Here is a 23090-nt window from a genome sequence, read left to right as displayed (position 1 = left end):
AAAAATAAATGTCAGTTTTTAATACGTAAAAGAGTTATTCTATTTTTAAATGATCTAGTCAGTTTTGGGCCACCCTGGAAAATGCCTCTGAGGGTCGTAATCACGAAACCGATGATTCTATTCGAAACGTTCCATCAGCGTGCGTCGTACGTTGGCCTGTCAGTACTATCATAATTTTCAGAAATGAGCGCCAAGATTAGAGAGAATTGACGTCATCGTCGCGACAATAAAAACGGGGGATCCGTGTTCGTTTGCATGGCCGTTCCACTGTAAAGGCGCGCGCGCGAATAACCAACAATGAATCGTCGAGAAATTGGGATAACGGACGTAAGCACGAGAATACGCACGAGGAATACTTCTCGTGTCAAATGTCAACGGTTGTTTTCTGCCAAATTTTCAAACAAACAAAATTCGCATTCCATCTCGGTTTAAATAAATTCGTACGTGTACCACTCTTGCAACTTTTCGAATACTTCGTTCCAGGCGAAATTAAAAAAATGATTATTTTATATTAAAAAATGTAACTTTTTGATTACCAAATATATAACTTACCATTTCTTTGAAGCTGCTTGCTCGAGAAGGCGACAAAGGTGACTGTTCTACCATCCCCGTTTCTTAATCGAGCCGTTTATTTTGAAAATGTTGTAAGTCCACTTTCGAGGAAATCGATGATTCGGTTCCTGTGGTTATAAAAATAAATATAACCGAATCAGAGATGAACGTGCAAGATAGAAGAGTGAACTCACACCATTTTTCAAAATAACGTGGCTCGGTTAACGACAAACGTCGTTCAGTTTTGGAAAATATTTATTTTTCCCCGGTCGTGTAAAATTGTATCCTAACAGAGACGTTCGTTCACCGATTCGATCGTATTACTTCCAGTTGTACGAGTAACCTACGGTAGTATTTATGGATTGTTCAGAGTAACAGTTTTGACAGTCCCGTGTACGACGGTTAATTGCGATGACGTTTTTGGAGCGTTGCCACCTTTATGACAGCTCATTCGTTCCGAGTTCGTTGAAATGCACGGACGCATACACTGGGAATAAAACGGGTACAGTTCGATGACAATGAATCGCTTGTTGACCGGTAGACAGGTGGTGGCCCCTGCGATCTCAACGTGAACACCTATATGCATACTACGCACACGTAAATTGAAATGCACATGGAAACGTGTACGAAACGGCGTGGATCGATCAGCGTCACCGGTGTTTCCGGGATTCTTGAGTTTCCAACGAACGTCTGTCGCGGGAATAGAGCTTCCTAATCGCATTCGAAGCGCAGCGGACATCCCATTCGATTATTTTTCAAGCGAATTAACCTACGGATAATTTATTCGAAGAATTCGAATACATACTTCGAATACTTTGAATATTTCCAATAATTCGAATAATATGAATACTTCGAATATTTCCAATAATTCGAATAATATGAATACTTCGAATATTTCCAATAATTCGAATAATATGAATACTTTGAATATTTCCAATAATTCGAATAATATGAATACTTTGAATATTTCCAATAATTCGAATAATATGAATACTTTGAATATTTCCAATAATTCGAATAATATGAATACTTCGAATATTTCCAATAATTCGAATAATATGAATACTTTGAATATTTCCAATAATTCGAATAGTTTGAATACTTCGAATATCAAATTCGAATATTCGAGTCTTCGAATGATTCGAATATTCGATTATTCGTAACAATCCAACTTTCGACGATAAACCGTGAAATTAGAATGCTCGCGCTAAAACTAGCGTCATTGAACACAATTTTTGATACTCCAAATTCTTTCGCGTATTCTATGCATCGTTTTCCATTTTCCCCGATCTCTTCTCCATCGTTAATAATAGAACGAACGGAACGAACGTGTTTCTAGGCTAGACGCTCTTAGTTTCGTGAAAGCGTCTCTATGCAAGATGAATTCCAGCCGTTCCGTTCTCGTGAAACAACCGGCAGAAAAGTTAATTCGACGAAGTGTATACATATATGTATACATGTATATCGATACGCCGTTTATCGTGCATGTATAAAAATAAACTGTGGTCTAGTTAGAACGGGCCAATCGACGAACATACTGGTCGCGAATTGAAAAACTCAGGTAAGGAATGACGAGCGAAAATCGTCATTGCCGCGTTGTCATGGTGAATCGATGACGAAGGTGCTGGCTCTACAGCTACGGTTCGATAAAGCCACGATATTACGTATGTGTGTGGTGGTGGAACGTTCCTCTGAACTACCCCCAAGTCCTCCCCCAGGTCCAAATCTTTCAACGAAAATCCTCAAGATCGGTAGATGATCACGGTGAAGAAACACGAATTAAACGACTAGAGCAATGATCTTTTTTGCTATCGTTGCTATTCCGTCGTTTTCTGTCGGGCGAAACGGGACAGGAGAATCTGGAATTCATGGCACAAAGGTAACTCGGTTGCCCAATATCCCGAGCTGACGTCAGTGCAGGCTTGTTGGCGCCACTGTCCTATGACGTCATTAGGGGTGTACTTGGAGGGGGAGGGGAGGGTGGTAGACGGGGGTGGTCGAGCCACAGAGGCGTAGGGCTCAGAAAGCAGCGATAAGAATTTTTCCGATAACAACGTCGTAGGAACGAAAATCTACCAGGGACCTTTCGACCTCACTACAGAACTATCATTAGACGTCAATTGCGAATTCGTCTCGACTATAGAAAAGCTCTAGATAATTGTAAAGAGACGAAAGCTTTCGTAACTTTCGTTATATCCCTCTCGAATAGTGATGAACAAATGTCGAACGATAATACGTATCGTGACGGTATCGATCCGATTTGCAAAATCTTTCCGAGAAATCCGGAAATGTAAACGTTATACAATCAGTCGTTACGCCATTGGGTTAGGCTGTCAAACACGTGCCGTCTCCAACCCCGCGAGCCACCGCCATTTTGGTGTTGAACGAGATCCTCTAGTTCTCTTTCTCTCTCGCTCTCTAGTTCGTGTAATCTCAGTTTCACGGTGCTCCTTCAACCGCCCTCTCGGTCTGCTATATGTTATTTCACCGATTCTTCGCATACGTGCCCGACGGATCGTCCCGTGTACAAACGGACACCGTAAACACGGAAATTAAAAGGCGCGCGGGAAGCTAGCCGGCTGAACAAACAACAACGGTATTTCCCACACGACCGCCATATTGCGACGGCGTTATTAATTTTCCATTTCGAAACGCGTTTACCATGCTTGATATTGTTGGATTCCGAGGGAATTGACAACAGGTTTTCAAGATAACTTTTAGAGGCTTTATCGATACGGCTAGGTTCTGCATGGGACTAGTGAATATTAGAGATGGCGTGCAAAATCATTAACGGTGATTTATCACAGTGATCGCCGAATCACGATCATGGTCGTGATTTAACTTCATTCACGACCATGATTGCGATTTTTTTATCTTGCGTGAGGATGCTCACTGCGATCGTAAGTCCTTGATCTTTAAACAGAAAAACGTATTCAATATGATTTTACGATGAATTACATTAAAATTTGCGTTTTTAAAAATCCGTAGAAAAAAAACAAAAAATTCTACAAGAATGATTTGCTAGGTAACATGTAGATTATAATTTATAATCATTAATTTATTCGTTATTCATCATTGTTTCCAGTTATTCGTTCACTTTATACGATAAAACTCGAATTTTTGTTTCGCGTGTGAAGAACTGTTATTTCTCCACCAATCAGAAACGATCACGAAAAATCACGAATCACTGTGAAAAACAATCGTGATTGAGAACGAACGTAATCGAATCACTCATGATTAACAAGTAGCAGTTCACGTCATCTCTAGTGAATACTAAGTTTTGAAGGCTCTATGGTTTCGCGGGTTTTTATATTCTATTGGTGGGAATGAGTAATGATAGGGACAATGGTCAAGGAAGAGTGTCACTAAGGAAGGGTACGAAGTACAGAGGATGATTCAGGAATCTAGTGAATACTAAGTTTTGAAGGCTCTATGGTTTCGCGGGTTTTTATATTCTATTGGTGGGAATGAGTAATGATAGGGACAATGGTCAAGGAAGAGTGTCACTAAGGAAGGGTACGAAGTACAGAGGATGATTCAGGAATCTAGTGAATACTAAGTTTTGAAGGCTCTATGGTTTCGCGGGTTTTTATATTCTATTGGTGGGAATGAGTAATGATAGGGACAATGGTCAAGGAAGAGTGTCACTAAGGAAGGGTACGAAGTACAGAGGATGATTCAGGAATCGAGATTAGGATGTTTTGGTTGAGGATGAGTCTATGGTGTTTGTTGTACTATAACTAGTCGTGTTGGTCATCCAACAATATCTATATAGATGCATACACGAACCCCACCGTTCAACGTCGTCGAGTAGTTTCGCGTCTATCGTAAATCACGTGGTTAATAAAAAAAAAAGGGCCGGGGAAACATTTCCGCGTCTCGTTAGACGAAGTGGTTGGTTCAACAAGATTTACAATTCCGCCGAAATAGCAAGTACATACTGTACCATTGAACGCACGGCGTATTGAGATCGATGCCTCGAGCGGAAAGCTTTTAAAGCCTCGCGAATAAACGGGACAGATGGGCCATGCCCTAAAGGAGATCGCCTGGGTTTGTTCGTCGACTCCGTGACTACGTTACAAATAAGGCTGCCTTCCCTGTTCCACAGCAAAACAATGGAATATCAAACCGGAAAGGATGGGGTGTTTAAGAATTTTCAAAGAGTCAATAGTCATTGGGACGAACGGCGCGCGATCCGTTACCGTTTCGCAACGTATTTGAACTCGTCCAAGGTCCACGGGGTCAGCGGTGGCCGTAGCGCTCGGGACAATCGCGTTCACGCTAGCTATTTGTGTACACTTCACTATTTATTCATACGATCTTGAGGAAAAAGCAAATTAAAAACGTTGACCGGTGTCGTCTAGACTGTCGATAGATTTCTTATCAGGGAATTTAATGGATTTCGGAATATCTAATGGCGGACGCGTTGCATGGTTGTTCGAGCAATTCACACGGTATACACGTACAATTCCACCAAATACCAACCAACCAACACGCTGACGGAATTCGAACGATACAGGGAGAGTAGATTGTTTTTGACATTCGATCGTGACGAACGATTTCCCAAAACTAGATTGATACGGTGGAGAACCAAGGATGATTCGCGAGAAATTGAAACCTACAGAGGATCGAAGAGATCGCGAAATATGTCCCAAACTGGTCCGTCGTATTAGCTTGAACTTTCGTATGTAATTCGAGCGGCATTGCATATAATCGGTCGTAGAGTGACGCGCGAAGCGAACGATACAATTGGGCAAATGAAAGTAGGTGACTACGAACAATGAGCCACGATGGGCCAAGAATAAGATTCTCTATTCACCGTGACGCATTGCAGTGAATCAGAATTGAGACACGTCACTCACCGTCGAACATCATGAACTCGTCTGAGTCGCAATATCGCTCGAATCACGACGGAATCGTGATCCTTCGAGACCTTGAGCTCCCCGAACGATGATCACTGACGCGCAGGATCGATCACTTGCGCAACGATTAAACCGATACAGTAGCCAGGATATGCAATGTAGCCAAGAAATTTTAAAACTAAATTTTTTCTCAGAATCAATTGATAAGATCAAAACTTCCATCTAACGGATACTGCGAAAATAACATGAATACTTAAAACTACTATAAGTAGTGTCATTCAACGACTTTGTTAAACTTTTATAATGGACCGTTTATTTTGAAAGTGGTGCAAGTCCATTTTCCAATTCCATTTCATTTTATTTTAGTTTACATTAAATTAAGCATAAATTACGTCATTGGACCGTTTATTTTGAATGTGGTGTAAGTCCTTTTTTAAAAAAAAATGAGATATGACGTAATTTATGCTTAATTTAGTGTAAACTAAAATAAAATGAAATGGAAAATGGACTTGCACCACTTTCAAAATAAACGGTCCAATATAAAATGGGTTAATGGCAATAAATTAAATTAAATTAAATTAAAAACCGTTCCTTGAAATAGTTCGATCGGTCACTAGAGACCGTTTGAATTTTCGCGGATAAAACCGCGCTCGAAACTTCGATTCCTCTTCCGCATGGAAATATACGAAACGCAGCGATGCATCGGAAGCTTACCACGCGCCAGTTGGGTTACTAAAAATGGACGGAATTTCCGTAGATCGTGTCAGTTGGCCAAGTTGGTACAGATATTTCTTGTGGCTGTATGGACCACAGATTTATGCGGACCCGGTTGTGTATTTGTAAACGCAAAACGAGACGTCGTATACTTACATCCCTCCCGATCGTCTACCGGTTTTGCATACCGAACGAGCTGTTCAGCCGAAGAGAGAGAAGAACTAATCCAGTGGAATATGCAATCGATAATATCCACGGACAAAAATACTCTTTCGCGGTTTATAGAGTTTCAGCCGTTCGTCGCGAAGCAAGACACAACCGGATGTTCCGACATGCTGGAAAACCGTATTCCTCCGTTATTTCCGTCGAGGAACACCAGAGTAAAAGACCCAATTACTGACACTTTAAGAAATAACACTTGACATTATTGCATAATTTTTGTATTAACTGACTGAGAACATAAGTTTTTATTTGTATTTATTATTATATAATATGTTTAATTGAAGGAATAATTTGTTGTAACTTTCTGAACGTTTACTTTTGTTTATAAATTCATTAGTTTCAAAAAATATATCTCGAAAGCTATTACTGTCACCTCTTATGTATTGTAAATACTGTCACTTTTAGGTTAGGCTGCACGTGACTGCAGACTGTTATGCGTTTAATTCGATAACTCGACCAACAAACGCTCGACGACACGAGAAATTTTCGGGAAAGATCGCCTTTTTACAAAAATTGTGTTAAGCAAGGAAACGAACCTTGAAGCTTTTCCTCTCGAAACACGATTAATGGAACTGAAGAGATAATACGAGTGAACAGCTGCCAGAAGAAGTTTTCGATTCGGAACGGAGGGGCGGGGGGGTTATAACTTGGATTGATTAGATTCGACGAGGATGGGCCGAGAAGAAATACGGATTTATGAACTTGGTTATCACGATATGTCCGGAATCTCTCGACGCCCTCGCGATTTTTCCTAAGAGAAACAAACTCTGTTCGTTTTTTTTCTCCCTTTTCTTCGGCGCGAGAAGAACGTGTTAACCTCAATATCGGATGTACGTCTGATGCGTTGAGTCAGGCACCGAATCCAAGGTCCCGGTGGTCCCTTTTGCGTTCGATCAAAACAGCCCGAAACGATTGAAATGTATCCGTTCGAATACCCAGGATATTTTCGACGCATCCTTGATAACTGTCCATAAATCGCGGACGACTAATTATTTCCGTAGAACGCTGCGTATAACGGGCATTGTCAAGGTGCACTTGTACAGAAACGATCTCGTTCGTCCGTCTAATGATCCGGAAAAGTACCAGCCTTATGAACGAAATGGCCTTGACGAGGAATGCCTTTGACGTGTTTGAAAGCAGACGCACGGGACGCTGGGTAGGTATACATGTACGTATGTATTCGGTCGCTGGTCTCGTATTTTAAGGCATCGTATCTTCAACGATCACGGCACGAACTATTCGTAGCACGAGAACGTGTGCATGGGGAAAGCATGTTAGAACGGGATGAACCGTGGCGAATCACAGTTTCCATCCGGGTAGGACAGTGTTCCTAACCTTTTTTGGATCATGCCCCACCTCAACGCGTCAAAGATCGCGATGCCCCCTAGCAATAATAGCAAAGCAAGTTTCTGAAGAAATTTAAGCTACTTCCAATAAAAGAAAAAGCACATAGGTTAAACTGCTACCGTATAGGTGACGAACGTCAATGGTCAATGATTGGTGAATGATTTCATTTCGCGAAGACGGACCTTTTCGCGATGGTCGATTACGATCTACATGCAGGAACGGTAAAACACAGATAAGATACAGTATCAGCATTGACGCACATACATACATTTATCACGGTGAGAGTTTTCATCTTGGCCCGACTCGTGACTTCTCCTACTCGGTTCATCTTCGATTGGACACTTCGATATTCCTGAGGATTAGTATCGTTGACGCACATCTCGTCCTCTAACACCTCAAGATCACATTCAGATAACGATCGCTATGTATTTTCCACCGCGTCGCGCAAATTAATCCTTTTATCGAGCAACGCGTAGTTTCTAAGTTGTTCAATTCTTTCCCGACGCGTGTGTCGTTCTAGATATCTTTCGCGAGACATCAATGTGAATGCACACTTTCGAACGAATAGCTCGAGCGAATATCGATTGTGAACATCGATTAAGAATATGCTTTCTGACGCAGCGTTCACTTCAATTAATTTTCGTACGGCCAATTTTAAAGTGTCCATATTTTTGAACATACGTCCATAAAGAGAGCAAATAGAGCTATATCCTAATTTCTTTTTAAATTTTTAAATAGTTCCCCGGTATAAAAACAGGGCATTTATTTGAACAAAATCCAAAAAGTGTACTATTTCGCATGGAATGACCCAATAACGATTCGATAAATCCTGTATAGGAACTTCGACTTCGACTGTCGATAAAATCGATACGATCGTAAAGCAAATGTATTTTCTCGTGTTTCGTGCGAGAAATAAAGAGATATCGGGAAACGAGAGAGTGTATCATACGAACGCAAACGAATTAACGGCCGTGTGCTCCCGAACTGTCACTTCTCATGAAAATCCCTCAGTCTCGTTTCAGGGTTGTTTACGGCTCGTTGACACCGGCGCAAGCTTTTCTCAGCTTTCGAGCGAGATGTTGACCCCGACGGCGGCTTCCAGTCAGTGTATATGTGTGTACATTGAACATTGGCTTTAACGAGCGAAAATAGGGAGCCAATCGACGAGCAAATGCCCGCGAAAGAGCCGGGACAAAGAGGTAGAAAAGGAGGCTGGGAGAAAAAAGAAAGGAATGAACGTTGAGGATAAGCGAGGAAGAGAACGGTCCGAGGATGCTTCGTTACATGCGGTATAGGTATATTGGTTAACCCCCCCCCCTCTCTTTCTCTGTGCGTAGCATAGCATACCGCGACAAAATTAGCGTCCAACCGAAATAATTTACCACCGGATTCTCTGAAGAGTTGTATGGTTTTCGCCTGCGCTAGATTAGTGTTTCGCGACGACCCTGAAAACAGACACATGCTACCGATCGAAATTTTTGGAGTACCCATTTGCCTGTTGCCACCACCCACGCACGTGATCGCTAAAGATTCCGTTGGGAGAAAAATTCATACACAACAGATACCTATACATTATTATTTTTCATGACCTTCGTGTATTTGTCCCTCGATGCATATTATCTTTCCGTGTATTCCACGTGTTCCGGAATATATTCACCTTTATTACGCGTATCCCGTTTGTATTGAAATTCAGAAAGATGCACGGACGTCATTGGGAATGATTCATCCGTCGGTTGAATAAGCTACCGGTATCCGGTTCTGGGAAGAATCGATTCGGAACCGTATCCCCGTCATCTCTCATTCGAAAAGTTTCTAACCTCGAAAAGGTTTTTCCCAACCAAGCGATTCCCTGGAGTGCAATTAAACTTTCTGTCGTGAATTACTTTTCGGTTTTGGTTGGATTTCGCGACGTTACTTGCTCGTTCGAATTACAGAAAAAAAAACGAAATTACTGTCGTTGATTGTTCCATCGAGAAAACGACCGAATCTATGGGATCGTTGCGACAACGAAGATCACTCGCCTGTCAAAAAAGTGGTCGGTTTAAGGTATCTTCCTCGCGATTTTTTGGTAGCAATCGAAAGCTTCGAAAAATATTCTATTAATTTTCAACTAAACATACGATTATTAAATACTTGCGGAAGCCACCTTAATGAGAACACTGAGACGACGCGCTAGCGGGACACAAACAGACGTAACGGATACGAATGAAATTCCACAAAGGACAACGTCGATCGATAACAGGAGCTTCTTTGTTTGTTGGAGATCGATGCGAAGTTTAGTTCTGAGAGTGCAGGAAAACAGCGGGAACGGTGACGAACGAACGAACCGCGAGGGCGGCGTGGAGGAGGAGGAGTGGATTGATACGAAATAAAAGTTTGTCGGTTGCATCCCCCTTCTCCGGTGGAGCGGTAACCTGTGGTCGAGGTTGCAGCGCGCGGCAATAGAGGGACCGAGCTGATCAGTCTGCGCGAGTCTTTCGAGCGGTGAACGTCGTTCCCTTCGGTTCCCCTTTTGGGTGTACGTTCTCACGGCGATCCTACGACTCGAACGCAACCGTTTTCTCTCGCGATATACAATTAGGACTTCACCTTCGTTGTCGCATCGTAGCTTGAGCTTTGACTTTGGTGCAAGCAACGAGAGTCAAGTTACAGAGGACGCGCTGATACACAGCGGGAACTGTTGTACGCACACTACAGTCGAAGGTGGGTACGAAACACGCGTTATTCTGCGTTTTTCTCGCTTGAAATTTCCCGCCACCGGTGGCAGAAAGAAAAGGAACGTTTTCAACTGTGACGGTGCGTGAGTTGATATCATCGTTTCGATCATCTTTATTTTTCTGGCTCTGCACTCTCGACTCCTTGCGATTGTCTGTCGTTGCCCCCGTAAATCGTGCCTAACAAAATTAATTCTCGTATCCCAGTAGGAAGTTCGAAGGGAAGCTATTGTTCGCAGTTTGGCACAGCCGGTCACGCTTCCAACTCCACCGACATTGTCCCGCGTGTGGTACTCGAAATGAAGACCTATTCGGCTATGCAACTAGAGCGAAGAACACTCGGCAAAAACCGTTACGGGAAATAACGTCCAGTTTGAAATCGGTACACAGAGGCGTTTCTCGAGCCAGAAACGTTACAATTGCTTCTAAACGGGTCTGACGTTTATCCGGTGTAACAATACCCAGAGAGGACGGACACTTTTCTCTCTGTCACGACTTTCTTGCCGTCTTTGTTTATCTTGTTGGCTAGTCCCGTAAAGGTGGTCACGGGCTCGTGAATATCTCCCTTGTGTGTGTGTATGTGCTGCCTCTCATTGTCTGAGGTCGCAAGCCACTCGTGTCTCTCTCTCGTTCAGGCTCGAGTTCTTCCCCTCGTGACCGTCGAAGGTCGATTCCCGCTTTCTACCGAATCAAGAAAGTTCCATTTGTATTGTTCCCCCACGGAATTACGTTCCATGGGTCTTCACGGTCAGGGGGTAGCATTCTGGAAGCAAAACCAAGCATACCTCAACGCGAAATATCGTCTTCTCGACCGGTTTATTATCACCGCGATTAACGTGTGCCGTCAACCGGCCAGGCGGTACGTCAACCTTGGTCGAACGTACTCCTAAGCCCCTGATGCCATACATCAAGATCCTCTCGATGCTTCTCCATTCACGTGACTGTTAATTAACCATTTTATTAACGAAATAGACGCGAGCCTCGGCTGTACGGGGCCAAGGCTCCCGTCTGAGAGACTGATTCGCGTGTGTATGTACTCTCACGAACAAACTCTGCTTCCGCTAGGGCAAAAAGTGGTGTTTGAGAAGGGCCTGCTAAAATTTAGTATCGGGAATTATTTAAATTTATGCCAAATTAACATTTGATTTCACATTTATTTCAGTACTTGAAATAAATTTACCAAGTAGTAGGAGGTCTTTCTCTTACGTCACTTTTTCCCCTAGTAGAAACCGAATTTGCTCGTGGGTGTACCTATAAACCGTCATCCGCCGATCTTGTTTCGTTAATACAGAGGTCGCGATTTATTGTAGACGAACCGCACGACCGTTCTATGATACTCGTGCTATACGAAACATTCTCGATGTTCCCGTGTCATTAATGACGTAGGAGGATGTGACGCAAACCGTGCACCACCACCATGTGTTAACACCACCTAACGTGGGCGTCCTTTCGTCACGTAAACTCGCACGTGTCGTCCGCGCGAAACGATCATTCGTCGTTTCGATTTTCGTCCGTTAAGTTCTTCTTACTGTTCTTTCATAGCGAAATCGAGTAGCCCCGGGCCCCACATTTCAGAGGGGCCCCGTTCTGAACCTTCCATTTCGTTATTGATTAAATGTTAATTTTATTTAGAATAAATCTCAATTTTTTAAGATTTATATATTTTTTTGTGCTGTATTACAAAAAAATCCCCCTCCACTGCTTTCCAACTGAGGGGGCCCCCGAAAATCTGATAGCTCTGGGCCACAAGAAATCATAATCCGAGCCTGGTTTCGGGGCAACACGAGATACGCTTTTTCTTAGGATACACGCAGATACGAGGACCGTTTGTCGATCGATCCTGCTTAATTGAAACGAAGCGATGCAATTTACGGTAAGGTCGATTTCTTCTGGTGAATAAATCACGGTGCAACGTCGATCCCTGTGCTTTCGAAAGCGAAACAACGATGAAATAGAAAATGGTCATTGTAACGTGTTCTATACGCGCCTGCAGAGAACCGATATTTTCTGATGACCAGACTATGCCACGGGCTCGTTGTCCTGACGAACAAACGAAGCATCTTTCGTGGATCGCGTTTCTTAACAAAGAGACAAGTAAAAGCCCTAAAAACATCGATTCCTCATGAACAATCGAGTCAGTGTAACGATCGGGATGAAATTTTGCCAAAATCCTCGTGAATCATTCGTGCCGGTCGTAAAATGACGTTACCTCGCTTGAATGGGATTTTACTGTTCTTGAGGGGATCAACGAGAGCGTTACCACGTGCTAAGCCTGTGTTCCAAAATTAGATGACTTTTTCGTATCACGAAATCACGAGACGTTCACTTAGTATGGTCGATAAAACGTAATAAGGAATTTTCTTCTAAACTATACGAATATACGCAACGCCGGATCAAAGTGGGGATATAAAGGACGCTATAGCCCCGGGCCCCACGTCCCAGGAGGGCCCCGTTCTGAGCCTTCCATTTTGTTATGATTAAAGGTTATTTAATTTTATTTAAAACAAAATTCAATTTTTTAAAATTTATGTATTTTGATGTACTGTATTACAAAAAAATCCCCCCTGCTTTTCGACTAAGGAGGTCCCCGAAAATCTTTTTCTTCAATTTTTGGGAAATCTTAACCGGGCCTGAATATACGTAACAATCTTTTTCTTATTGCAGGGTAGGCAACGTTGATATACTGCAGTTCACGATGACGTCGGGGAGGGAAATCTACGGTGCGTTCAGGTAAGAAATCAATTGGATTTTATCTCGGGATCACGCGAGAACGAAAGGACAGGTGGAACGCATCGCGTGAAAACCGAGGAATGCGCGCGCGGTTAATGGTTCCCTAATGTGTTAACCTGGATAGGCAAATAGCCTACCGCGTATCCTAACACGCGCGCGCGCGTTTGTCCGCGAATACCGTCGTGCACAGAAGCCTGTTATTTCCAGAATTTCCGTGGGTGTAAATCTCCAATACGACCTTTCCGTAATCTGCCGCCGTGGAAAAATTCGCGTGGGCGGCCTCTTTCGCGGTCGATATTCTCAGATTATACGATCATCTTTGATACGCCTGTCAATTCGGTCTGGGGCTAGCAAATAATGAATGCATATTCCGACCCCCCACCCCCGAAGGTCTCTCGGTAATACATAATTCGAACGGAAATCGAACCCATCGGTCCGATTAAATGCCACTTTCTGGCTTCTTCCATCTTACCTACCCGTCGCGGCTGTTCGAATCTTTCGAGGCAGAAAATATTCTCGTGACTCTATCGAGGCCACCGTGTGGGATATCGCAGGAAGTAGTCCGAACGAACGATTATGGTTATAGAACCATGACGCAAATCAAGAAGTTTCGGAATCTGTGTGCGGCGTATCCTCACTTTTCTAATAACTCCGTTGGCAACGAACGGAAATACACTGTTTATTACCTTTCGATGGACAAAAACGTGTACAGAGATCGAAAAGAAAGTAAAGATTCTATGTATGTATTTTTAATTTTACGTACGTATGCACACGGTCGATCCGTTATCCGGTATAGCCTGTGACTTACGTGTACGGTACAGTACCAGTGACGTAACATTGACGCAAGCGACAATTGTTGCCACTACAATGCTATAGGGGCAGAACGTCGATAGCTTGGACCGGCTACAAAAAATCACGTCCCCGTTAAACGGTTACATCCAGAATGCGTTTTTACGTGTCTACTACGTGTGTTCGATACGATCCGATCGAACAGTGACTACAGATATAATAAGACTACGAATGCCATTATTATCGAGGGGTCATGGATTTTAGGTGCCTGAGAACCCCACAGTGAAGTTACGTTTCTATCGCTACAGAAAGATTCTCGTCTGTGCTGTCACATCATTCATGTGTATCCTACATGTATGTGCGATAGTGGTTTCGTACTCTTATGGTAAGATAGAGCAAATGGCGCTCGTTCTCGAGGCACAGACTCATGACCCCTCGACCAACAATAGCAGTCTTATTATATCTGTAGCCAATGGATCGTTCGTGTTCAAAACGGACAAATTCACATTGAATTTCAATGGTTTTTCATTTTCCGTTTATAGTCTAATCGTGGACGACGTCGACTCCCACTCGATATCGAGCGAAAATTCGGATATAGACGGTTTGTCGAACGACAACAGCGCCCAGAATTCCTCGTCCGAGACACCGATGGACAGCCCGGCTGGCCCGAGGGAGAGGATCAAGCAGATGCAAGTGGAGGCCGAAACCAGGAGAGATGAGTTCGCGAGGTTGCTCGAGGAGCACGCGCAAGTCGTGAGGATGCTAAAGATGATGGAGGCCGAGGAGTAGCCCTCGCCGAGCGTGAACGACGTTCTGGGAGCTACGCACGCGTGATTCCATCCCTGATCAAAGGCTGAACCGTCGTGGGTAGAGTTTGGACCAGTATCACCGCTGCTTCTCGCGATACGCAACCAATTTCTTTCGAATCTAACCGGTGAATTGAACAGCTTTTTGGAAAGGAATCGTGCACAGAGCACAGAAATACAACTTGTTCGACGTAAATGCCCTCCTCCCCCCTCCCCCTACCGTAATACGTCGCTCGAGGCGCACGCGAGAAGACGATACGTCGACATAACCCCACACCCATCGTATTTTTCGTGACGCCTGGGCCCGCCATAGCCGACTCTGTCACCCGCCGAGCGCTCTGATTTTCTCAACGTAAAGCCTGAATTTATTCGAATCGCACCACCTTCTTGGTTAACGCAGTGAAAAGCGTTGCTGATCGAAACTGGGTGTGTCAATGGACCCCGTTCACTGTTTGAATTTTATTGAACGTTCTTTTATTTTTTTTTTAGTTTGGCGCCAAAGAAATGTTTGCGTGCACACAAGCTTTAGCAAATTCGTTTCTTTCGCTGCGATCAGTTTTTCAGGGGAACTGATCCTCTTTTGGTTTTAGCAGGAAGTCTGAAATACTTCTAGTTGTACGACAATAATGAGGAACACTTGGCGTACGTTCGTGAAATCCCCGGGACAAAAGAACTAACGTGTTTCATGTATGTGTATATATATGTATAGTATATATGCTGGCCTAAGCGTAGTACAAACTTTTCAGAAATGAATAAGAGGACTTGTCGTCGTCATCATCGTCGGCACCACACTCTTCTGTAGAATATCGTCGTTCACGCTTTTCAGATAAAGCGTTGCGCGATCGTGAATGTCTAGGAAAATCTCGACGAGGTACAAGCTTGTACGTTTTATAGCGTTGTATATTTGAGTGTTCCATACGTATAAGTTAGTTTTATATATACCCTAAGCGTACGTACGATAGCAAATTATTCTAAGCCTTATGGGAATATACGTAGAGCTTTTTGTAAACGAATTTCTTTTTCATCATACGTTACGTAAACGTTTTATCGGGAAAAGTCGTGCAACTTTTTATTGCAGACCGACAGAAATCATCAATGAAAATAGTTGGATTTCGTCGTGTTTCGCGGAAAGTAGGACCAATAAGTGAAAAGTACGATCCTTCTGGCCTCTACGAGCATATTCCTTTGGGTTTATAATGTACGTAAAATAGGTATTATTAGGCATTTATAGGAATATACACATATACAAATGTATAAAAATGTATAAGTACAGACTTGTGTTATAATGTTACTATTAAACTGTACAACAGAAACATGTACGTGTTGATCCATTCCATTGTTGATCAGATATCCTACACTGTACGTTTTCACGGTTTAATGGAAAACAATTCTATAATTTTCGAATCGATGCCGTCAAACGACACATGGTAAATGTATTCTTAAAAGAGTATAATGTTATGTTCAAATATGCTATGCACACAAATGATAAGCATTATACGTGCCAAAAAATATATATATATTTTATACGAGTTGTCATTACATATGTATATACATTTTCATCACAGAAATTATTTCACATTCCCAATAACATGACTTCTCTTTGCTCATGGCAGTACCACCTATAAATTGGTGACAGCCTATCTTGAATCATAATATTTCACTGATCATACTAGCATAATGGCGAAAGTTATTCCTAATCGTTTACTTATATCGTTAGAAAAACTTTTACGCGCTAATTCCGTTCAGGAAAATGTTCAATATCAACCATTCAAGACAGGTAAAATCATTAAATACAAAGAAGGATACTAAAGAAAGTACGGTAACTATGGAGGTAAAACCAACATATTTGTACGATAAACGTAATAAGCATAAGACACAAATATGGAAGATTCTATAAATTACGAGCACACTCTTCCTTTTTCCCATTTAAAATTTATATATTCAGATTTTCGTACTCTGTGTAAAGCTTTATACGAGTTAGGAGCATAGTTAGAAAAATCTGCAACAATTTGGTTACTGTTTCTTCTCACTTGTCTTTTGTTCCTCTTACTTTTACGCGTGTAATTCACTTAAACGATTATAATTTGTATAAACGATTTATGCTTCTGGTAATGTTCGCTGAGTTGCTAACATCATCATTCTAATACTTAATTTAACATTATGATCTCTCAAATATCTTATCAAATCTGCCTGCTTCTCTAGCAGCTCCTCCAAGTTTGTTCCCCCACGATGGTAACCTACTTCTCCACTACCTGCATATGTGTTCTGAGTGAAAGAGGACAACCATTCTTCTCGTGTAACATCAGGTGGTGGACGCAATTGATTGAATCTCATAACTCTTTCTACAAATTGAAAAAAATTTCCTTATCTACAATATCCCATAATTTTCTAAGTGTTACCATACGTTCTGTATACTTACTAATATAATTTACATAAACTGGCACAATGATCATCAGTTCTAATGAAGTTAGAAATACAATGTAATTCAGTGGGGTGAACCATTCCGATGCTCTACAATATTGTTCGTAATTGATTTTATGCGTATGATGTAAAATAACAGCTAATAATAAATAGCATGTAATCCACAAGGATGCTATGAAATGGGGTGCCCTTATTTGCTGATATGTTGATTGATAAAATTCAAGGTATCCATAGATACGTAATACATGATGCTTCGCTTTGACAAAATGATCGACCACCATAATTATCAACCAATACAGACAATGAAGATATAAATATATAAAATAAGTGTCGCATTTATTTTGCTCATCTGGCCACACAGACACAAATACAATTCCTATAATTTCTAAAGACACCTGAAACAACAAGGGAGGAAAACCTTTTAATGCTATGACAACTTGTATACTTGTTTCAACAAAATCGATGCTTACGCCAAGTATAAGAGGAACGGATACAAATGGAATTGTATCCAATTTTTGAAAATATTCTTCCTCTTGCGAAGTCAACACAGGTTGTAAATACTCCTCGTCCTCCATATTGTGGGACGCATCAAAAAACACGGCTCCCTAGCAAAAGCACCAATTACACAAACAATCAGTTCGTTTAATACGACTTCTCAATACGATTGAGACACGATTATACAACGCAACGTTCAAAATTGTCTGAGAATCGAACACAAAAAACAACGTGAGGAGGTTATGTTTACGACTCATCACACTGACGGCAAAAGGATACGATTATACTATGACACAGGTTCTTTGACATTCTTTCAATCGTACTCACACTACGCGACGTATTTAAGTTTCGAGCAAGGCTGACCATTCCACGACGAACGAATCGAAAAATAAGAAAAAATGTACCAGTACATAACCGGAGTCAAGGCAACGTTATGAAATTTTTCTTCGCAAGCAACAACCAGTTCACGGAACAGCCAAGATCTAAATTCTCTAATCCATTGTATGACGCATAGTACAAATAACTGGACTCTTAAGATGTCAATTTACATGATGACCGATCACAGAGCATCTGACGTAAGAACAAAATGTCCACCAGCAGACGACAAAGACGATCGTGTACGAAACTAAAGTCGTTCGACTTGCACTAAATAGGTCGACGAACACCTTCAACTTGGTGGTACACGATTCTTGTTATGATTTACCATCAAAATCACTCCGCTCTAAAAATACATATATCTATTCTTGGACTGCACGGACAAGATACGTGTGTACGCTTAATAAATATTTACCACACGTTGGAATGTACGAACAGTAACAAGTAGCCAGCCCTCGGAAGAATCAAGAAACAGGATGTTGAGAAGAAAAGTTGTCTAAATTAAGGTGCGATGGACAGTCGCTAATGACTTCCAATAAGAATAACAAATATCTGTAGGCGTACTGGATTTAATCAAAGGAAGCTGAACAAATATAGGCGATAGGATTTTTGAAACGTAAAGTCGAATTAATCATTATAGATGACGGATAAGTTCACTTGCAGTTTGGTTTGCATAACGATGCGATTCGAACAGAGGTGTTCGGAGGAATCGACTTGGGAAATCGATTTTCAGGTTTCGCGAATAGAATTTCACGCGTTACTCGCCTGAAAAGCAAAATGGAGAAAACAAACGATGGATAACGCATAGCCTGGGCTGCACAAATTTTTTCGTATCGCTATCGTAACATATCAAAATTCTCCGTGGCTGTTCACGATCAAATTCACAAGTATGTTCGGGCGACAGATCTTTTCGGAACCAGTGGACGATCATAGCGAACAAAGGAGACGCAACGAGTACCATCGACGACTTCTTGCGAATCGAACGTACGGAACACCGTGCAACGAATTGACGAGAATTCCTTGCTTCACTAACGATGGATTGACGCTGGGTTTAAATTTCATCGTCTTCGAGGACATTGCCCGTACTCAACCGCACGATCTGTATCTCAGAGCGCATCAAACGTTAGTGTAACCTCACGAGCAAAGTTGGCTTCCACTAGGGGAAAAAAAGGGCGTAAGAGAAAAAACCTCCTACCAAGTACTGAAATTAATATTAAATCGAATGTTAATTTGGCATAAATTTCAATAATTTCCGATATTATATTTTAAGATGCCCTTCACCAACGCCACTTTTTCCCCTAGCGGAAGCCGAGTTTGCTCGTTAGAGTACACGCAACAGATCCCGTAATTCGACCCGCTTCATTCGCACCCTTTCCCACATTTCTCCGCGATTTTCACGATTATTTTCTCACGAAACCGTCTGGAATTACGTTTTCAGTGCATGCAGAACCGCGTCCAGTCAATATTTATTGGAGTACATAAGACAAATGGAAGAAAGATACGCGGCGATGGAGAGAGAATTGACCAGAACGAAAATGTTGCTTCCTATAGCGTCTCGCAACACGTTTCCCGTCCATCAAACGGTACTTTAAACATTAATACTACAGACTCCTCTCGATTATCGTCCCGAAATCCGGTCCACGCCTGGACAATAACCTTATAGGGAGAAATGCTTCAGACCTTCGTAAATTCATTTTTTGCCCGAAGTACGACCCCCAGCAACAAAAATGGAGGGGAAACAAATTATATACTTGACAGGTTCCACGTCCCTTCCCCAGTGGTAGGGATGACGCCTGGACAATAATCGTGTAGAACAAGCCAGACAATAATCGAGAGGAGTTTGTATTCAACAGTCTTCTCCGTTTTCACGTATCCACGATGGAAAATTCAATTTTCTCGTGTCACAGACGGACGTGAACCGGAAGGAATGTTGTCTCGCGAGGAAGTACGGGCACACGGCTACGAATTTACCGGGAAATCGAGGCGAAAACCCGCGAAATCATGAGAGAATGAACTTTTCATCAAGAAGGAAGCAACACGTCGCGAAAAAAGTCCGAGATTCGACCGGTAAAATCGTGGACGATACGAATTGGACGAAATCCAGAAACTTTTTCCAGGTAAGGGAATAAATTCGCATGTGGATCGACGAGGAAGCATTGTGCATATATGAAGCGTATTTCTTAAATCCACTGTCCCGGGTGGCATATTCTCGTTTATTAGAATTCGTACGATGATATTTATCCCATGAGAGATCCTGGTAATCAGTCGTGTCGCCCAAAGACGTTGAATAGCAATTCGACCTCGGTCTGTTCGACGCACAACGTTGCTGTGATCCTTCCGCAAGACTCGATAAAATTAACCAACGTCTCGAGAGGCGAACAAAATTCTTCCAAAGTAACGTATATCTTCATGATAGGTATTCCACGAATAAAAGTATATGCATTTCTAGGTAAACAACGACAATATCTTCAAAAACGGAAAGAATCACGATGTCGCGAAAGTATTCGACAATTCGAAAAAATCTTCGACCACTATCAAGAGACAGATGCCGTTATTAATAACGAACAATGTACGTTGTTTATCCGAGTATGCGGATATACAGGGTGTCTCAGTTAACTTGATCACCTCGAATAATAACTTAACCGTACACTTTATGAAAAAAAAAAATCAAAGTGACCCTGAAATCTCTGCAAAAGCACGTACCTTATAAGATGTGCCCCTTGATGCCATTTAAGTTCCACGCCTGAAAATTTTCATATAGTGTACCGTTAAGTCATTATTCGAGGTGATCAAATTAGCTAAGACATCCTGTATGTAGCATTCAAGGATCAATCTGCACCAGCAATTAATTTAATTAATTTTACTTTTATAAATCGTCCATGAAAAGACGTTGATGGAAGCATACCAACGATTCGACAAGAAACACGAACCGGAAGCATCGTACTGCACCGATTTCGATATCAAATACGAAGATCACACGCGGACCAATTTGACAGGAAACCCGTCGATAATTCAGCCAATGATGGAATCACGATCCAGTCAAGACGACTCCGAGCAGAAATCGGGAAGTGATCGGCAAGGATCGTGTGTCGATCTCGACGAAAAACTTTCGTTCAAACAAGTGAAATTCTTGGAGAACGCGCCGATTTCCCTTCACGAAGACGCTCCACGTGTCGATCGAACGATCCAAGATAATCGAAGCTACCCGAACAATCGTCCCAACAGGTTGAATCCCGAGCGTGTACGTTTCGTGAGCGATCAATCGAAGAATCTAACGAGACTCGGGCAGAAATGTGTTCGAGCACAGAAAAGAATTCCAACGCCGCGAAGTAACGTTCATACCGCTTCCACACCGATGGTTCAACCAACGGTCACGAATCCGATGTCGGACCCCAATGGATTCACCATTCAGTTGCTGAGGTATGAACAATAATAACAACTTTTTGCATTAATCGCAGAAACTTATTTTTAGGTGGCCTGTTTTAAACGGAACACCCTGTATATATACATTCTTATTTTCTTTTTACTTTCTTCTTCTTTGTAGTGTTAATCTTAATTATGATTATGTTTAATTTTAACTTCCATGAGTGTTCGAAGGCTGCTCGGACTCAGATGTAACGCTGGCTTTTTATTGACGTTTAGCCCAGTGATAGAGTTTGGAATTCTGAAGCCAATGATATTTATTTCAGCCACATATGGCCATTAGTTTATGTAATGTTTAATGTTTAATACCGAGGAACCATCGAACACTCATTCAGAATTTATTGTATATTGAACGAATTTACGCCCGTTAAAATAAATTACTATTATTATTAATGTAGAAACGACCCCTTGCCATTCTTATATACCTTCTATTCTTATATTACAGACTAGCAGTGCTGCTTTACGCCCCGACATTGATGCCGGCTCTGAACTCATTAATCGCCCAACAAACCGTTGCTCAAACATCAATCCCTATACCATGTTTCGAGGGTTCGAACGATCTATTAACCCAAGTTTTTCGTGTCCTGAACAACCAACAATACGTCCCGAATTTATCGTACGCGTCAAATTGTCGATTCGACGAGAATTCGGGAAACACTCGTATCGGTGCGTCAAATTCACCGCGATCGTCGTCGTCGAATCCGGAGCCTGGACTCGAGGTTCGATAGAAGAACCACGAACAAAAAGTTTGCTTACAACGACACTAAAGTTTTGCAAAAAAAAATATTGTTACAGAATGTCACGAAGCAGCTCGACCACGACATCAACGCGGAATGTCCTGTGGAGAATGGACAGGAGAGAAATTCAATTGGCGTTAACACGACCCTGGAATCATACAGTTGTAACCATCGAAAGCTTCTTAATTCAGATACGGACGATGATTCGTCCCACGAGAAGACGGAAGGAACCGACGAGGAATCGTTCGAGCAATCGAACAACAAGATACTGTCGGTCTGCTGGAAGGGAAAGCTCGACGATACCGCTGACAGACCGGCGAACGACGAATTCGTAGGGTAAACCAACCAGCGAATGACCGAACTGTTGAATTTCTGGACGTTTGAGATTACTATTTGAATGTATTTCTTTATAACAACAAAACAACTTGCAATTACATATATTTTTCTTGAAACTTTTATAAAAATAATTACTTACTATTATCGAAATTTAAAAAAAAATTATTTTCTGTGGGTAACTTTAGTACCATTATTTCAGAGAAAGGTAACTCCATTATTACAGAGATGGTACTTTTATTTCAGAGAAATTGCAAATTTAACTGTTTATCTCTTAATTTAACACTAAACTAAAAATATGGGATATTAAAAGTACAACAACGCTCCGTTTATAAACATTTCATAATTTTTAATTTTATAATTTACATTTCTTGCCTAATGGCCATTCACTGGTATGCAGTCAATTACTGGTTGGTTTACCCTACGCGAATACATCGAATGTTAAGGACGCTTGCGCGCGAATCTAACACGTGGTGAACGGAACGGGCGCTTTTCTACGAACGTTTGTCGGGAACTTGCAGTCGTGCGTGTTTCCGCTGCCGGGACGCATCCTCGCGCACGGTCGTCAAA

General features: G+C 41.9%; 3 protein-coding genes across 3 annotated transcripts; 2 read left to right on the top strand and 1 right to left on the bottom strand.

Annotated features, from left to right (window-relative positions):
• Nucleotides 1-10172: 10172 nt before the first annotated feature.
• LOC107194784 lies at nucleotides 10173-16043 on the top strand. The gene is made up of 3 exons (XM_015584478.1): nucleotides 10173-10400; nucleotides 13076-13141; nucleotides 14473-16043. The coding sequence occupies exons 2-3, from the start codon at nucleotides 13107-13109 to the stop codon at nucleotides 14717-14719; spliced, it is 282 nt and encodes a 93-aa protein (XP_015439964.1). The 5' UTR covers nucleotides 10173-10400; nucleotides 13076-13106; the 3' UTR covers nucleotides 14720-16043.
• A 738-nt stretch (nucleotides 16044-16781) lies between these two features.
• On the bottom strand, nucleotides 16782-18028 carry LOC107194874 (transmembrane protein 192). Its single transcript, XM_015584582.1, has 4 exons — nucleotides 17980-18028; nucleotides 17628-17762; nucleotides 17156-17552; nucleotides 16782-17078 (listed from the first exon to the last, which is right to left on the bottom strand). The coding sequence occupies exons 1-4, from the start codon at nucleotides 18016-18018 to the stop codon at nucleotides 16834-16836; spliced, it is 816 nt and encodes a 271-aa protein (XP_015440068.1). The 5' UTR covers nucleotides 18019-18028; the 3' UTR covers nucleotides 16782-16833.
• Nucleotides 18029-18916: 888 nt separating this feature from the next.
• LOC107194564 lies at nucleotides 18917-22527 on the top strand. Its single transcript, XM_015584205.1, has 8 exons — nucleotides 18917-19149; nucleotides 19466-19611; nucleotides 19930-20144; nucleotides 20248-20421; nucleotides 20477-20596; nucleotides 20915-21447; nucleotides 21896-22169; nucleotides 22246-22527. Exons 1-8 carry the CDS (start codon nucleotides 18917-18919, stop codon nucleotides 22525-22527), a joined length of 1977 nt encoding a protein of 658 aa, XP_015439691.1.
• Nucleotides 22528-23090: the final 563 nt, after the last annotated feature.

The sequence above is a fragment of the Dufourea novaeangliae genome, unplaced genomic scaffold (assembly GCF_001272555.1).
Source record: "Dufourea novaeangliae isolate 0120121106 unplaced genomic scaffold, ASM127255v1 scaffold8, whole genome shotgun sequence".
Classification (NCBI taxonomy): Eukaryota; Metazoa; Arthropoda; class Insecta; order Hymenoptera; family Halictidae; genus Dufourea; species Dufourea novaeangliae.
This window is presented reverse-complemented; position numbering and strand designations above follow the sequence as displayed.

What these genes read in the sequence shown, in the direction of transcription:
- LOC107194874 (XM_015584582.1), bottom strand. Translation starts at nt 18,018, where the DNA reads ATGGTCAGCCTTGCTCGAAACTTAAATACGTCGCGTAGT. An exon ending in CCGTTCCTCTTATACTTGGC is followed by an intron (nt 17,553 to 17,627) that starts GTAAGCATCGAT and finishes TTGTTGTTTCAG; the next exon opens with GTGTCTTTAGAAATTATAGG. An exon ending in AGTTTATGTAAATTATATTA is followed by an intron (nt 17,079 to 17,155) that starts GTAAGTATACAG and finishes TTCAATTTGTAG; the next exon opens with AAAGAGTTATGAGATTCAAT.
- LOC107194564 (XM_015584205.1), top strand. Translation starts at nt 18,917, where the DNA reads ATGTTCGGGCGACAGATCTTTTCGGAACCAGTGGACGATCATAGCGAA. An exon ending in CGTTATTAATAACGAACAAT is followed by an intron (nt 20,597 to 20,914) that starts GTACGTTGTTTA and finishes GTCCATGAAAAG; the next exon opens with ACGTTGATGGAAGCATACCA. An exon ending in TTCACCATTCAGTTGCTGAG is followed by an intron (nt 21,448 to 21,895) that starts GTATGAACAATA and finishes CTTATATTACAG; the next exon opens with ACTAGCAGTGCTGCTTTACG.
- LOC107194784 (XM_015584478.1), top strand. Translation starts at nt 13,107, where the DNA reads ATGACGTCGGGGAGGGAAATCTACGGTGCGTTCAG. An exon ending in GAAATCTACGGTGCGTTCAG is followed by an intron (nt 13,142 to 14,472) that starts GTAAGAAATCAA and finishes TTCCGTTTATAG; the next exon opens with TCTAATCGTGGACGACGTCG.